General features: G+C 41.8%; 2 protein-coding genes across 9 annotated transcripts in view; both read left to right on the plus strand.

Annotated features, from left to right (window-relative positions):
• Nucleotides 1-1,081, plus strand: part of sirt2 (sirtuin 2 (silent mating type information regulation 2, homolog) 2 (S. cerevisiae)) — a 135,148-nt gene extending 134,067 nt beyond the window's left edge. For all 6 annotated transcript variants that reach the window (XM_051920548.1, XM_051920557.1, XM_051920552.1 and 3 more), the window contains exon 16: nt 94-1,081. In XM_051920548.1, the coding sequence (XP_051776508.1) occupies nt 94-234 (141 nt within the window). In that variant the 3' untranslated portion in view covers nt 235-1,081. The remainder of the gene's footprint in view (nt 1-93) is intronic.
• rinl (Ras and Rab interactor-like) overlaps nt 1-14,721 on the plus strand; it is a 158,644-nt gene that overhangs the window by 90,343 nt on the left and 53,580 nt on the right. The window lies entirely within an intron of this gene.

Below are 14,721 nucleotides of genomic sequence, written 5' to 3' on the forward strand. Positions count from 1 at the left end.
GGTAGTAAATAAATGGTCACATACTTATTACAGGGCATTGTAGTCACTTAGTTTTTTTTGGCAAACTGATTGGCACTCTCTGCTCTATTGCAGGAGGAGCTGGAGGAGATGGTCAAGCATGAATATGCCAAAATTGACAGTAGTTCTGCCACAGGAGCTGCATCCAGTCAGCAGAGACAACCAAAAGGCAAAACTGAAGCAAAAGCAGACACCACCAAAACCAAGGAAAAATAACCTGGCTATTGCTGAATAGCTCAGAGGTGAACTGAGCATGTGGTGGTTGATTTTATTTGATGGTTCCACATCTCTGCCTCAATTTTAATGCCATTTTCCACCAGTTCTTCTTAAAAGCAGTCATCCCAAGTGATCAGACTGTTTTATGTCCTCTCTTACATTTGGACCGGATTGCCTTTAGAAACTTGATGACAGCCTCTATTGGTAGGCCATTGCCAATGCATGTTTATAAATTGTCTTAGAGGGTGGGAGTGGAAGTGGTACTAACTTGTTTTTATGGATGGAGATTTACATCTACTTAGACCAAATGGGTCTTAACGTTTTTGCAGAGTATTTTCTAGCTGATCTTCAGCTACCATGTGGATGTGTACTAATTTAAACTGGAAAGATGCAAGCTGAATCTGTGCCTTCCATATTTCATTGGTGTCTTTGCTTACTTAACCTCTGAAAAGGCCATGATGGAAGGCAGATATTTGGACATGTACAGTATTTCTCAAGTAGGAGCTGAAGACTAGGAGATATAAAGAATAACACCATCCCAGATATGCAGAGACTAACTAATTCATGGTAAAAATTAAAGCTTCAGTATTGGAAAACTGCTTTTTCATAGCCATCTTTTTTTTTACAAAATTACATTTCCAAAATACACATTAAATACAAAATTCCATAAAAATCAACTTGATGGTTAAAGAAAAGAAGAGGAAAATCGTATTCAATTCCTAATAGAATACGATTTGAGACACTGGAGTCCAATGCACATATGGAGGCAGCTGTTACACGGCCAGCTGTCAAGTTAAATTGTGAAAAATAAAATAAAGAGGGTTACCCCTCCTGCCATAAGCCAGTAGGCCTGTTATCATTTGACTGCCTTTTTCTTTCTATTTAATGGTTCTTTTGCCATTTTCTGTGCCAAATGAACATCTTTAGTACTGTTACAGTTGTTCTCAGAGAACCATCTTATACATTCATATTGTTCTTGGCTTCCAGTTTGGATCCTTACTTCCTGCAACTTGGGTATCAAAACCACACAAAACAACCCCTGTATAATTTCTCAGCTTTAACAGGCACAGCTTTCATGTTTAGCGTACCACTGTTTATTTCCACACCCAGCATCGGTTTGGATGATGTGTAAACAAGCCACTTGCTGAAAATGTCTGCCCACAAAGCTGGTAAGCAATGTGCAAGAATTAAATGTTTGAAATATATGGTGGGAGATTGTGAATGAAAGTTGCCTGTGTAGTTGGCACATTTGTGGTTTAATCTAGGGCCTGTCCAACCTCTTAATTTTCCTTTTATGTGGGCTGTTTCAGTTTTCCATACAAAACCAATATTTTACTAAGCATTAAATTAGCAACTGAGTATATGTAGTGGCAAAGAAAAGAGGTGATTATTTAATTGTGTGCTGAAACACACCTTTTAAACACTTAGAGTCCATCCATCCATCCATTTTCCAACCCGCTGAATCCGAACACAGGGTCATGGGGGTCTGCCGGAGCCAATCCCAGCCATCACAGGAACCAATCCCGGGCAGGGTGCCAACCCACCGCAGGACACACACAAACACACCCACAACACACTAGGGCCAATTTAGAATCGCCAATCCACCTAACCTGCATGTCTTTGGACTGTGGGAGGAAACCCACGCAGACACTGGGAGAACATGCAAACTCCACGCAGGGAGGACCCGGAAAGCGAACCCAAGTCCCCAGGTCTCCCAACTGCGAGGCAGCAGCGCTACCCACTGCGCCACCATGCCACCCACACTTAGAGTCAACAACCAAAAAGTTGTATTTCTCAGTTTAGTTTTTTTATTAGTTTATTTATTTGTCTCAAAATGAATTTAGCTTTTTACAGAAGCTCAAACATACACAAAATGGCAATAGCAAAATACCCCTGAATTGGGCATAAATAACAGAAAAATCAATGTGTGACATATAAAGACTATTAATTGGCTTGTTTATTGGTGGGCCTCTCTTGAAGTGATGTTACCATCCTAGCTCATCACATTATAGAAAATCACCCTGGCCATCACAGAGTTGTACAATATCTCACATTAAAGGAACAGTCTCTTAAGAAGAAAGAGCCTGCACTGCCCTTTCTTACATAGTTACTCTGTTACTATACCAGTCCACTCTGTCATTGATGTGGACTCCCAAGTACTTGTAGGAGTGCACCACCCTTACATTCACTTCATGAATAGTGACTGGACATAGAGGCTCTTTTGTTTGGTGAAAGGCAATGACCAATTTCTTGGATTTCCTGATGTCAAGTTTGCACCAAGAACCAACGGTATCCACCTGACTCCTATAGTTTGTTTAATTCCCCTTATCAATACACTAATATAAGTGGAGAATTATCTGAGAATTTCTGCAAGTAACATGACCTGGTATAGTTATTGTCCAAGGTGTACAGGTCAAACAGAATGTTTGATATAATGCTGAGGACTGGATGTAGTTACAGCTCCCCATCACTTCTACAATGTGCAAACTTTCAACTACTTTTTTTTGTGGGAGCCTTCAACCTGTTGTCTCAATATCTGAAAAGTTACAATAATTGTCATTGGATGTTCCCTGTTCTTATGCAATAATAATAATAATAATAATGACTCCCGTGACCCTGTAGTTAGGATATAGCGGGTTGGATAATGGATGGCTGGATAATAATAATGACTTTGAAAAAGGTTAGGGGCTGCCTATCGCTGGATCCTGGTTCCAGCAACCTGAGCTGCATTATTGGACTTGGTACTCCAGTACTAGTGGTACGGGGAAGGAGATTGATCACATCCTCATGGGCACACACTGGAGGCTTCCACAGAACTGCAGGGTCTACAGAAGTGCACAGTTTGTGAATTCTAACCACAGACTTGTTGTTGCCACTCTGAAAATCCAGGTTAGATCCAGTAGACTACCACCTCCTCGGAGAATGAGGCTGGACCTGACCAAACTACAAGATCAGGATGTTTGTAATGAGTTTGCATGCTGTTTGTGTGAAGAAATGCCAATTCTGCTCGCTTCGCTCGCCAACCCCTGGTGTTGGGAAATGACAAAGAGCGTGATGTATGAATGAGATATAGAATAGTGTGAAGGTGTAGATGATGCAAATAGAAAGCAAACAATAAAGTGTGTGGCACAGTGTAAAGGTTTATTGGAAAATTTCTTTGTACACGCCGTTTAAGTGTAAAAGGTAATTCCAGGTCAGAACTTGAAAGGTCAATGAAGATGGTTATTGTCGTGATCAGAGCCAAGTTTGTCAGAGCTTAGAAAGAGTTGTGTCTCTCCAGGAAGTAATGCAATGACTTGGGTATTTATGTTTTCCACATTAATATTTTTTGGACATAATATAGTGCGTTGTGTTAAAAGGGGCATTTGGTCTAATGAGATTGCTGTTCCAAATATCTCTGTAACTAAGTCGTCGCAGATAAAGGCTTGAGGAATTGTAATAATATCTGGGTGAAGTCTATCTGTATTGGTGAGTGTACCATCTCCCAGTTGTAATAACCAATTGTTATGATCTGGATCTGGACAGCGCATGTTTTGTACTAACTGTATCTTTTGAAAGCAATGCCAATTGTCTGCGTATTTTAGGGTGCACTGAACAATAGCTGAGCGCACGGCATGTGGAACAATAGCTAAGCACTGTGTAAAATCTCCTCCTAATAAAAGTACCTTTCCTCCAAAGGGAATATTATTATTCATCAACGTTTGTAGAAGTTTATGAATGGTGTTGAGTTAGTGAGTGGATGCCATTGTACATTCATCAATAATTAACAGTTTTGCAAGACGGATGTCATGTGCAGTGCCACTGTTAATGTTCATAGTGGATACCGATTTGTAGGATCTAATGCAGTTCATAAAGTTTTCACTTTCAGGTACATCGTTATTTAGAAGCTTCTGTAGATATTCAGGATATGAATGTAAAGGAGGCAGTCTAATTTGACTCTTTTGACAACAACGTGTAAATTCATTACTTGTATTGCCAGTTGTTTCTTCAGGGAAGTTAAGTGAATGACAATGATTGCAAATGACATTCATTAATCCCAATGAATTTTCCTGAATAGTGGACTCATTATTGAACGCGTTGTCAGGTAACTGGTGCAAGCGTTTAGCAGGTGTCTGTCGTTGATGTCCGTGACGTGTATGTTTTGCTTGTGTCGTTTGAGAGGCGTGTCGTTGTATGTACATTATTTGGGACGTGTTGTTTTGGAGGTGTAATCGATTTGCCTGTGCTGTGTGAGAAGCCCGTTGTAGTTTACGGCGTGCATTGTTTGTATTGAGCCTTGCCCGTTTTTGTATGTCGGTCAGTTGAGCTTTCTCTTTTTGGAGCCTTGCGTGCTTGTTTTCCGGCATTCCAGATGCGCGGTGTAGACGTCTGCGTTTATTTATTTTGTCCCTTCGCTGCCGTTTCTGTATGTCTGAGACGGAAGGTGTTTCGTTTTGAACCCGTGCCTGTTTCGATGCAGTACTGTGAGACGCGCGCTGCATGCGTCCACGTTCAGTGTGTCTGTCCATTTGGGTTCGTTTCTGTAACTGTGTTAGTTGAGCTTTGCGTTTTTGGAGCTGAGACATTTTTTCTTCCAGAGTTTCAGAAGCGTGTTGTAGCCGAAGTGTATTGTTTTTTTTCATGCGGGTTCGTGTGTTTGGTCCCGTTACCTGAGCCGTATCGTTTTGTACCCGTGATCGTGAATTCATGAATTGTTTGTTGTTCAGCATTAGAAATATGGATAAGTAATAAGGAGGATCGCACTCACTGTTAATATGGAGCCTTTTCTGCGGTTGAACGGTTAATAGTGCCTCATTGTAATGAGATCCACCTATGCTGCATAGTGTGAATTGTGTTTGGTCCCGTTATCCGAGCCGTATCGTTTTGTACCCGTGATCGTGAATTCATGACTTGTTTGTTCTTGAGCGTGATAAATATGGATAAGTAATAAGGAGGATCGCAGTCACTGTTAATATGGAGTCTTTTCTGCGGTTGAACGGTTAATAGTGCCTTATTGTAATGAGATCCACCTATGCTGCATAGTGTGAACGTGTTGAGATGACGTACGTTTAATACGGACGGTTCATTTAGAAATGGGGCCTTGTGTGTCATTTGTTATTTATGTTACTGTGGTCGAGGGTCTGAATCGTCGTTTTTGTGTACGTTTCGTGTGCTATGGCCGTAGTCTGTCCCGTTTCGTGTCCAATGGGCTTTGTGTGGTGCTCGCGGCTTCTTTTTTTTTGTGTGCTAGGGGCTTGTTGAATCCTCTTTGTGTGTGTCCCGTTTCGTGTGCAACGGCGTCTGACTCCTTTTTTCTGTGGTCTGACTTCTTTTTTCTGTGCGCGACGCCTCATTTCTTATTTTACGTTGTATTCCATCCGGTTCCCGTTGCTTGCGGGGGGGGGGGGGTGGGGGGGGAGATTTGTGGGGCGCCTGCGCAGTACATCTTTTGCGTCCACGGCCCATTGCCGGATGTCCCTGCGTCCATCCGGTTTACCATTCTCGGTTAGTAATGTGGATGTGGGAGACCTTCTGTGACAAGATCCTGAAGGATACTGAGGGTTATGTTTGTGTTGTCGGTGTTCACAGAAGGAGGTGTTTCATCTCGCAGGGCACCCTAGATATCATCGAGAGGAGTCGCAGTGCACGACTTGATGGCAGCTCCAGTCTGTACCAGGAATTGAGCAGGATGGCTGGGAGGGCAGATAAGGAGATGCTTGTTAGTGGAATCACAATCACGGTGGGTGATGGAATGGTCCTTACGGATGTTGCTGCAGTTGTAACCGGCTGAGCAAGTTACTTTGAGCAACTGTTTAAAGCTGATCCTCTGGCTAGGACATTGGACTTCCCGGGGTCCAAGGTTCTTGAGGCTGATCCTCCAATTAGCTGTGAACCACTCGAGCCCACTGAGATTGCACAGGTGGTGAACCAACTGAGGGTAGGGAAGGCTGAAGGTATTTGTGGTGTCTGGGGTGAACTTCTCCAGGCTGGTGGTAAGGCTGTCCACCTGGCATTGCAAGCAATCTTTGCTTCCATTTGGGAGATGGGCATCATCCCAAATCACTGGAAAATGGGACTTGCCATCCCTATCTGGAAAGGAAATTTGGATAACACTGCTCTCTGTGCTGGGTAAGGTCCTTGCTAGGGTAATCATCATAGGATCAATAGGGTCTGTAACCACTTGCTCACCTACCAATCTCTGGTTTTACACCTAAGAAGTCTACCATCGACCATATCCTGGCACTGAGGGATCTCATCAAGCGCAAACGTGAATATTGGCAGAGTTTCTTTTAAGCCTTTGTCAGTTTTCATAAAGCGTTCAATTCAGTTGATCGAGTTGCTCTGTGGGGATCCCCCCAAAGTTGCTGGATAACATGGCTAGCCTGTACGCTGGAATTGTGAATGCTGTGCAGAGTGGAGGCAGAATCTTTTCCCCAGTTGATTCTTGGGTTTGTTGGTTGTGTGTTCTTGCTCCTACTCTGTTCAAAGTTTGCATGGACTGGTGTTGGGCAGGGTCATGTTGTCCAGTGGCAGTGGGGCATCTGTTGGTGAAGAAAGATTCACCGATCTTGACTTTGCTAACAATGCTGTGATCTTTGCGGAGTCAATAGAGGCTCTGATCAGGGCTCTTGAGAGATTGAACGAGGAGTCCGAGTGTCTGGGCTTGTGAGTGACCTGGATAAAAACCAAGATCCAAGCCTTTAATGACCTCTTGGGCATAGCCATCTGCTGTGTGTCTGCCTGCAGAGAGAGTGTCAACTGCGTCAAAAGGTATACTTACCTCAGCAGCGACATTCATGTCTCTGGTGACTTTTCCTCTGAAGTCAGTAGATGGATTGGGAGAGCGTGGGGGGTCATAAGGTTGCTGGTAAGAGGTGGATGGCACTACTAATATCTTTGCAAAAGAATGCCTGATTTGACATGACATTCACTACCTGTTTAATAGCTCAAAAATTAATTTCAGTTCTCACATCCTGGCTAAAAAATGTAATTTTTTGGGACATTAAGTCTAAATGGAATACATTAATGAATCAATTCATTAAGCAAAATGATACAACATGGCTGTTTGCTTGTCATTTGGGTGTGTTTCAAAATGCCTGCGGTGATTGCCATTGATAGTAAGACATCTTTTCAGTATATGAGATATTTGTCAGCTTTTGTAAGCACCACATGACAAATGTGTTCTGTGACTTTTCAGTAAGAAAGGCAGAAGTTTTGTGGTAAGGTAGCTATGCTTACTCATCCAGTTATAGTGGGGGACATGTTGGCAAAGTGGTCAAAACAGCTTCCTCACAGCTTTAAAGTCTTGGGTTTGAATCCCATGTGCTGAGCACAGTTTACCCAGCACATGATATTCTAGTTTTACTCCCACATGCCATTAGATTTGTCGATTAGCAACTCTAATTTAGCCCCACTGAGTGTGGGTGGCTATAACCCAGCCACAGGGGATGCACAAACCTGTGTGTTCCTTCATGCCAGTCCCAAGCCCAGATAAATGGAGAGGTTTACTTCAGGAAGGGCATCTGGTGTAAACCTTTGCCAGATAAATATGTCGATAATACAAATATTCATACTGGATCAGTCGAGGCCCAGGTTAACAACGACTGCCACCAGTACTGCTGGCCAGCAGGGTGCTGGTGAAAATTGAAGTACTGTTGGCCGAAGAAGGAGAAGAAGAGGGGGGAGATGTGTCCAGAGGAAAGAGGAGAGGAGGAAGGTAAAGAGAGTGGAACTGAGGGTAGGAACTTTGAATGTTATCAGTATGACTGGTAAGGAGAAAGAGTTAGCCAAATGTAAAAGAGAGAAAGAAGGTTGATATATTGTGTGTGCAAGAGACTAAATGCAAGGGGAGTAAGGCCAGGTGGATTCAAATTGTTCTATCATTGTGTGGATGAGAGGAGAAAGGGGGTAGGGGATATTCTGAAGGAACAGTATGTCAAGAGTGTTTTGGAAGTGAAAAGAGTGTCAGGCAGAATAATGATTATAAAGCTGGAAATTGGAGGTGTGATGATGAATGCTGTTAGTGCATATGCCCCGCAAGTTGGGTGTGCGATGAATGAAAAAGAAGATCTCTGGAGTGAGTTGGATGAAGTGATGAACAGTGTACCCAAGGGACAAAAAGTGTTGATTGGAGAGGATTTCTATGAACACGTTGGTGAAGGGAAAAGAGGAGACGAAGAGGTGATGGGTAGGTATGGTGTCAAGGAGTGGAATGAAGAAGGTGAGATGATAGTGGATTTTGGAAAAACGATGGGAATGGCTGTGGTGAATGCATATTTTAAGAAGACGGAGGAACATAGGGTGACGTACAAGAGTGGAGGAAGATGCATATAGGTAGATTATATCTTTTGCAGAAGAGTCAATCTAAAAGAGATTAAAGACTACAAAGTGGTAGTAGGAGAAAGTGTAGTTAGGCAGCATAGGATGGTGTTCTGTAGGATGACATTGGAGATCAAGAAGAGGAGGGGAGTTAGTGCAGAAGCCAAGGATCAAAAGATGGAAGTTGAAAAAGGAAGTAGCAAGACTGAGTTTAGGGAGGAAGTAAGACAGGCACTGGGTGGCAATAAAGAGTTACCAGACAGCTGGGCAACAACAGCAAAACTAGTAAGAGTAACAGGAAGAAGGGTGCTTGGTGTGGCATCTGGACAGAGGAAGGAGGAAAAGTAAACCTGGTGGTGGAATGGTGAAGTACAGGAGAGTATACAGAGGAAGAAGATGGCAAAGAAGAAGTGGGATAGTCAGAGAGATGCAGAAAGTAGACAAGAGTACAAGGAGATAAGCCGCAAGGTGAAGAGAGAGGTGATGAAGGCTAAAGAAAAGGCGTATGATGAGTTGTATGAGAGGCTGGACACTAAGGAGGGAGAAAATAACCTGTACCAATTGGCTAGACAGAGGAACTGAGCTGGGAAATATGTGCAGCAGGTTAGGGTCATAAAGGATAAAGATGGAAACATACTCACAAGTGAGGATGATGTGTTGAGAAGATGGAAAGAGTACTTTGAGAGGCTGATGAATGAAGAGAATGAGAGAGAGAAGGTTGGATGATGTGGAGATAGTGAATCAGGAAGTGCAACGAAGCGGCAAGAAGGAAGTAAGGACAGCTATGAAGATGATGAAGAATGGAAAGGCGGTTGGACCAGATGACCTGTGGAAGCATGGAGGTGTTTAGGAAAGATGGCAGTGGAGTTTTTAACCAGATTGTTTAATGGAATCTTGGAAAGTGAATGGATGCCTGAGGAGGGGAGAAGTGTACTGGTACCGATTTTTAAGAATAAGGGGGATGTGCAGAGCTGTATTAACTACAGGGGGATAAAATTGGTGAGCCATAGCATGAAGTTATGGGAAAGAGTAGTGGAAGCTAGGTTAAAAAGAAAGGTGATGATTAGTGAGCAGCAGTATGGTTTCATGCCAAGATAGAGCACCACAGATGCAATGTTTGCTCTGAGGATGTACAATGAAGAAGTATAGAGAAGGCCAGAAGGAGTTGCATTGTGTCTTTGTGAACCTGGAGAAAGCATATGACAGAGTGCCTCGAGAGGAGTTGTGGTATTGTATGAGGAAGTTGGGAGTGGCAGAGAAGTATGTAAGAGTTGTACAGGATATGTACAATGGATGTGTGACAGTGGTGTGGTCTGCGGTAAGAGTGACGGATGCATTCAATGTGGAGGTGGGATTACATCAGGGATCAGTTCTGAGCCCTTTCTTATTTGCAATGGTGATGGACAGGTTGACAGATGAGATTAGACAGGAGTCCGCTTGGACTATGATGTTTGCTGATGACATTGTGATCTGTAACGAGAGTATGGAAGAAGGTTGAGGAGATTCTGGAAAGGTGGAGATATGCTCTAGAGGGGAGAGGAATGAAGGTCAGTAGGAACAAGACAGAATACATGTGTGTAAATGAGGGGAGGTCAGTGGAATGGTGAGGATGGAGGGAGTAGAGTTGGTGACGGTGGAAGAGTTTAAATATGTGGGATCAACCATACAGTGTAATGGAGACTGTAGAAGAGAGGTGAAAAAAGAGAGTGCAGGCAGGGTGGAATGGGTGGAGAAGAGTAATTTGTGACAGACGGTTATCAACAAGTGTGAAAGGGAAGATCTATAGGATGGTAGTGAGACCAGCTATGTTACATGTGTTGGAGACAGTGGCACTGACCAGAAAGCTGGAGACAGAGCTGGAGGTAGCAGAGTTAAAGATGCTAAGATTTGAATTGGGTGTGACTAGGATGGATAGGATTAGAAATGAGTACATTAGAGGGTCAGCTCAAGTTGGACAGTTGGGAGACAAATTCAGAGAGGTGAGATTGCATTAGTTTGGACATGTGGAGTGGAGAGATGCTGGGTATATTGGGAAAAAGCATGTTAAAGATAAAGCTACCAGGTAAGAGGAAAAGAGGAAGGCCTAAGAGAAGGTTTATAGATGTGGTGAGAGAGGACATGCAGATGATGGGTGTGACAGAGTAAGATGTAGACGACAGGAAGACATTGAAAAAGATGATCCACTGTGGAAATCCCTAACAAGAGCAGCTGAAAGAAGAAGGAGAAGAAGAGTGTGGATGCCTACATGATGGTACCCTGCCCAAGGTTGGTTCCTGTCTTGTGCTCTCTACAACACTGAAGTGATGTGACAGAATCAGTATTGCTCCAGTGGACTAAAGAACACTCTTCCTGCGCTCTACTTATATCATTAGTTTGAGTAAATTAATTAGGCCTCTTACTTTTATTTTGTTAAGGATCTTTCTGAACTTGGATATTTAAAATCAAGTTCTTATAAAGCATAGCTGACTGAGATAATGACACTTTGTTTCACTTATTTACATGCAAATTGATTATTTTTTTCAATCCTTTTCTTCACCACATGCATCACTTCATATAAACAAAAAAATGTAATATGTGAAAATAAACTGTTTTAGACAAGTGTAAGCGCTGATTACAAAAATTGCATAGTAAAAACATAATACTCGTATAAGAACAAGAGGGATTTGCACACTCTCAAACAGCACTGCATTTGGCAGACAGAAGGAGCCGAATACTCTCTGGAACTTCACATGGGGCTGATTTCAGTCACTTTAGTTGACGTTACTGACTTCCATAATAAAAATGTGTCCTGTTATTTAGCTAGAGATGTTGAAGGCAGTGGTAAAGAATGGGGTTATATAACTACCATGTTTTTTAATGTGAGTGAAAGGTATGTTAATGAACACTGGGCTATCAATTCCTTTCTTTGTGAAGATGGGCCACTGAGTGCTCCTCAGCACACTTTCATTAGTGAATGCTACTGTAGTGGAAGACAAACTGGCCACTGTTAGAAGTTTGTTTTTTCTTATTCTGGCCTTTAGTAGAGGGTGTCATGTCTGTCCTCTTGCATGGACAAGTAGGGGTCTGTGGATGTATGTTAATGCTATCTCGAAGGCTCGCCACATTTTTTGGTAGATGGGTCTGAAGTATGGAGTGTTAAATATTCTAGTAGCTGGCATTAGGCTGCCCAGGTAAACATGCATTCTTGGCACTGTGTGCTATTTTTCAGTTTGATTGTGTGACTCCATCTAGTACAGCTGTGTCCAGCCACTCTTTGTCTCTTATTTGTATGGGCAAGACCTCAAGGGATACACCAAGGCAGAAAGAGTTGCCAGGATGGAAGTCTGGGAGTGGCATCTCTATCAATTGGAAGTGATGCAATTTAATTGTTTGGTTAATGATTAGTGATTTTATGCTTATTTTGAATTGTGGTTTATGACCCAGCATCTTTAAATCTTATGCATTAAGAATATTGAAGTAAACATGTTGTCATTAATACCTTAAAACTATAATCTAATTTGAAGAGCGAGTGAAAAAGCTTTTATGTAAACTGAAGTGAGCACTTGCTTGTAATTCGCACGGTCAAGTGTTAGTTTATATGTGGCAGAAGTGCCAACTACCCCTAATGTGGCACTCTGCAGAAGAAAGAAAAAACTATAAAAATGATGTTGCCTGGCTACAGAAGAAATAAAGCAATAAATATATCAGAGACAATGTGTGACTAAGCTAATTAGCACGAAGCACAACATGGCATTTACAATCTTCAGCATACTCTGTGGTTAAGCTCAAGGTCTTCGGACATTAACCAAAGCCCAGGAAATGAAACACATAAATGCATGTGTACAGAAATAAAGCAGCATCACTTGCCAATATGGCTTGTAAGTGAAAGGAGATAATTCTTTACTTATTTGTGAAGAAATCATCAGCTTGACGTGCTGCTTGTTCATGTTTGAGAAGCTTTTTATTAGTCTCTTGATTTTAACAAGTATACAGTATTATAAAAAAGTAAGATATATGGTACTATACAACATAGTACAGAATGTACTGAAATCAGATCAGATATAACCCAGCACACACACATTTAGGAAGAACTGAATGAAAAATGCTGAATGTGAGAGTTAATTGCAGACAATATTGGTACATATTCTGTCACAAACTCGAGACAGAGTCATATAAAGGTTTGGGGCAGCCACCCGTATAATTTGGTTTCCTGGCTGCAAAGTTGCTTTCTCAAAATATACAGCACTGATGTGCATACAACCGAGTCCAAAACAAGACTGAGGCAATAGGGAAAAGGTGCAGGCTTTTAAAGGGGGAGACAGGAAGTGAGATCATAAGGATCGGGCTCATGTTCTTCAGCCATTGGTTCGAGCCCGGATGTGACATCACAGGGGCCGGAGCTGGCAAGGTCTCCTTCCATTGGCTTGGTCCCGGAAGTGACGTCAAGAGAGCCAGGTGGAATCTCCCGTGAATGGTCTACAGGAAAGGGAGAAAAAGAGTCAGTGCACTCTGCCACATCCCGGCATGCCTCAGAACTGCCTTTACTCAAGCCCTTTAGCTGCCTCCCATACACATGTGTGTATTCCTATCAACATTTGAGCTCATCCTAGTAAAATGCGTGTAATATTTTCTAATATTAAGTAGAGCAGTGCATCTTTTTCCCAGTGTGTTATGATAGGTGGATTAGGACTCTTCTGGTTGAGCAATAAAAGATGGCATGCAAGTAATCACATTGAGCAGTCATGTCCCATATCAAATGTTCCCTCAAACTGAACTATTTACAGATTAAGGATAATTGTGATTCAAAAACCGTCCAATAAATAAACAAAGATGTTCTTCCAATGAGCATGGAACATTCACAACCCATGTGATCAAGGGAAGCAGTTGATTGCCAACATCATTTACAAGTTGGACCTTGACATGAATACAGTTAATGTAGTTTGAGTACAGAGAAATGTGTGCAGTGGCTTATTATTTTGAATCGAGTTAGACCAGGGGTCCTGAACTCCCGTCCTGGAGGGCACCAGTGACTGCAAGTTTTCATTCTAACCCTTTTCACTGTTTTTGCTGCTAAGTAACTTCAAGATTTGTTCCCCTGAATTTCTTCATTGTTCCTCTGAATTGCTCCATTTCTTTCCTTAAATGGCACCCAAACAGAAGTGAAATGTGAAGTGAGGGAGCCAACAGAAGACCAACTAAGTCAGGCCCTCAAAGTCCAACCAATTTCACTCCAACCAGTTTCTTAAATAGGCTCTGATTCTTGTTGTTAATTAAATTCATTCTTTAATTGCATTATGCAATAATTGTGCAGCAACATACATTTCTGAAATTGCTGATCTTCTTTTTTCTAAGAGCACTGTTAAAATGTTTTGGGGACCTGAGCAGATCAGCATTCCTGAGACCTTCACCTTTCTTTATTTTCAGATATTGTATGATCGACACAGTTTGCTGGTCATGTTTTGGTTCATTTTATATCTCATTATTGTTTGGCTGCTAATTAAGGAAAAAGAAATAAGGGGTCTGAGTTTTCAAGAGCAGGTCAAATAAAATTAATTCAAAAGAAGTTAATTAGGAGCAAAAACAGGTCACTAATGAAGAAAAGGGTTAGAATGAAAACCTGCAGCCACTGCGGCCATCCAGGACCAGAGCTGAGGACCCCTGAGTTAGACTGTTTCTCGCAAGTTGACGAAGAGTGTATTGTATCAGTGGTCGACTTCCATTTATTATTTGAAAATATAACTGAAAGGGCTTGTTCCTAATTCTGTCTTGGGCTATGTAGAGGTACACTCATTTAAATACATGACAATAGTTTGCCGATACTACCTAATACCTTTACTTCAACTTGATAATATTACATCTATAGTAGATATTCAAGGACGCTTTGGAAATTTAACTAGGTTTCTTGTAAGAAAGTCTTTAACTTGCAAGATGTAAAAGAAATGTTTGGGCTTAAAGATTGTGTTTGAGGCACAGTTTTCAAAGGATATAATATATAAACAGGACTTAAACAGTCCCTTGCCAGACGTACTTTTATATCAGTGTGGCCAACTCTGACAATGGAGAGCTGCAATGGCTGCTTAATTAGAAGCCAATTGTCACAATAACTGATCTTGTTTAATTTCATGGCTTGTTAGTGTTTTAACTCATAGAAAATCACAGATTTTTTTTCCTTTCTTGTAATGATATATGTATCGTTAAAGTGATATGAAG

The sequence above is a fragment of the Erpetoichthys calabaricus genome, chromosome 1 (assembly GCF_900747795.2).
Source record: "Erpetoichthys calabaricus chromosome 1, fErpCal1.3, whole genome shotgun sequence".
In the NCBI taxonomy this organism is placed as follows: domain Eukaryota; kingdom Metazoa; phylum Chordata; class Cladistia; order Polypteriformes; family Polypteridae; genus Erpetoichthys; species Erpetoichthys calabaricus.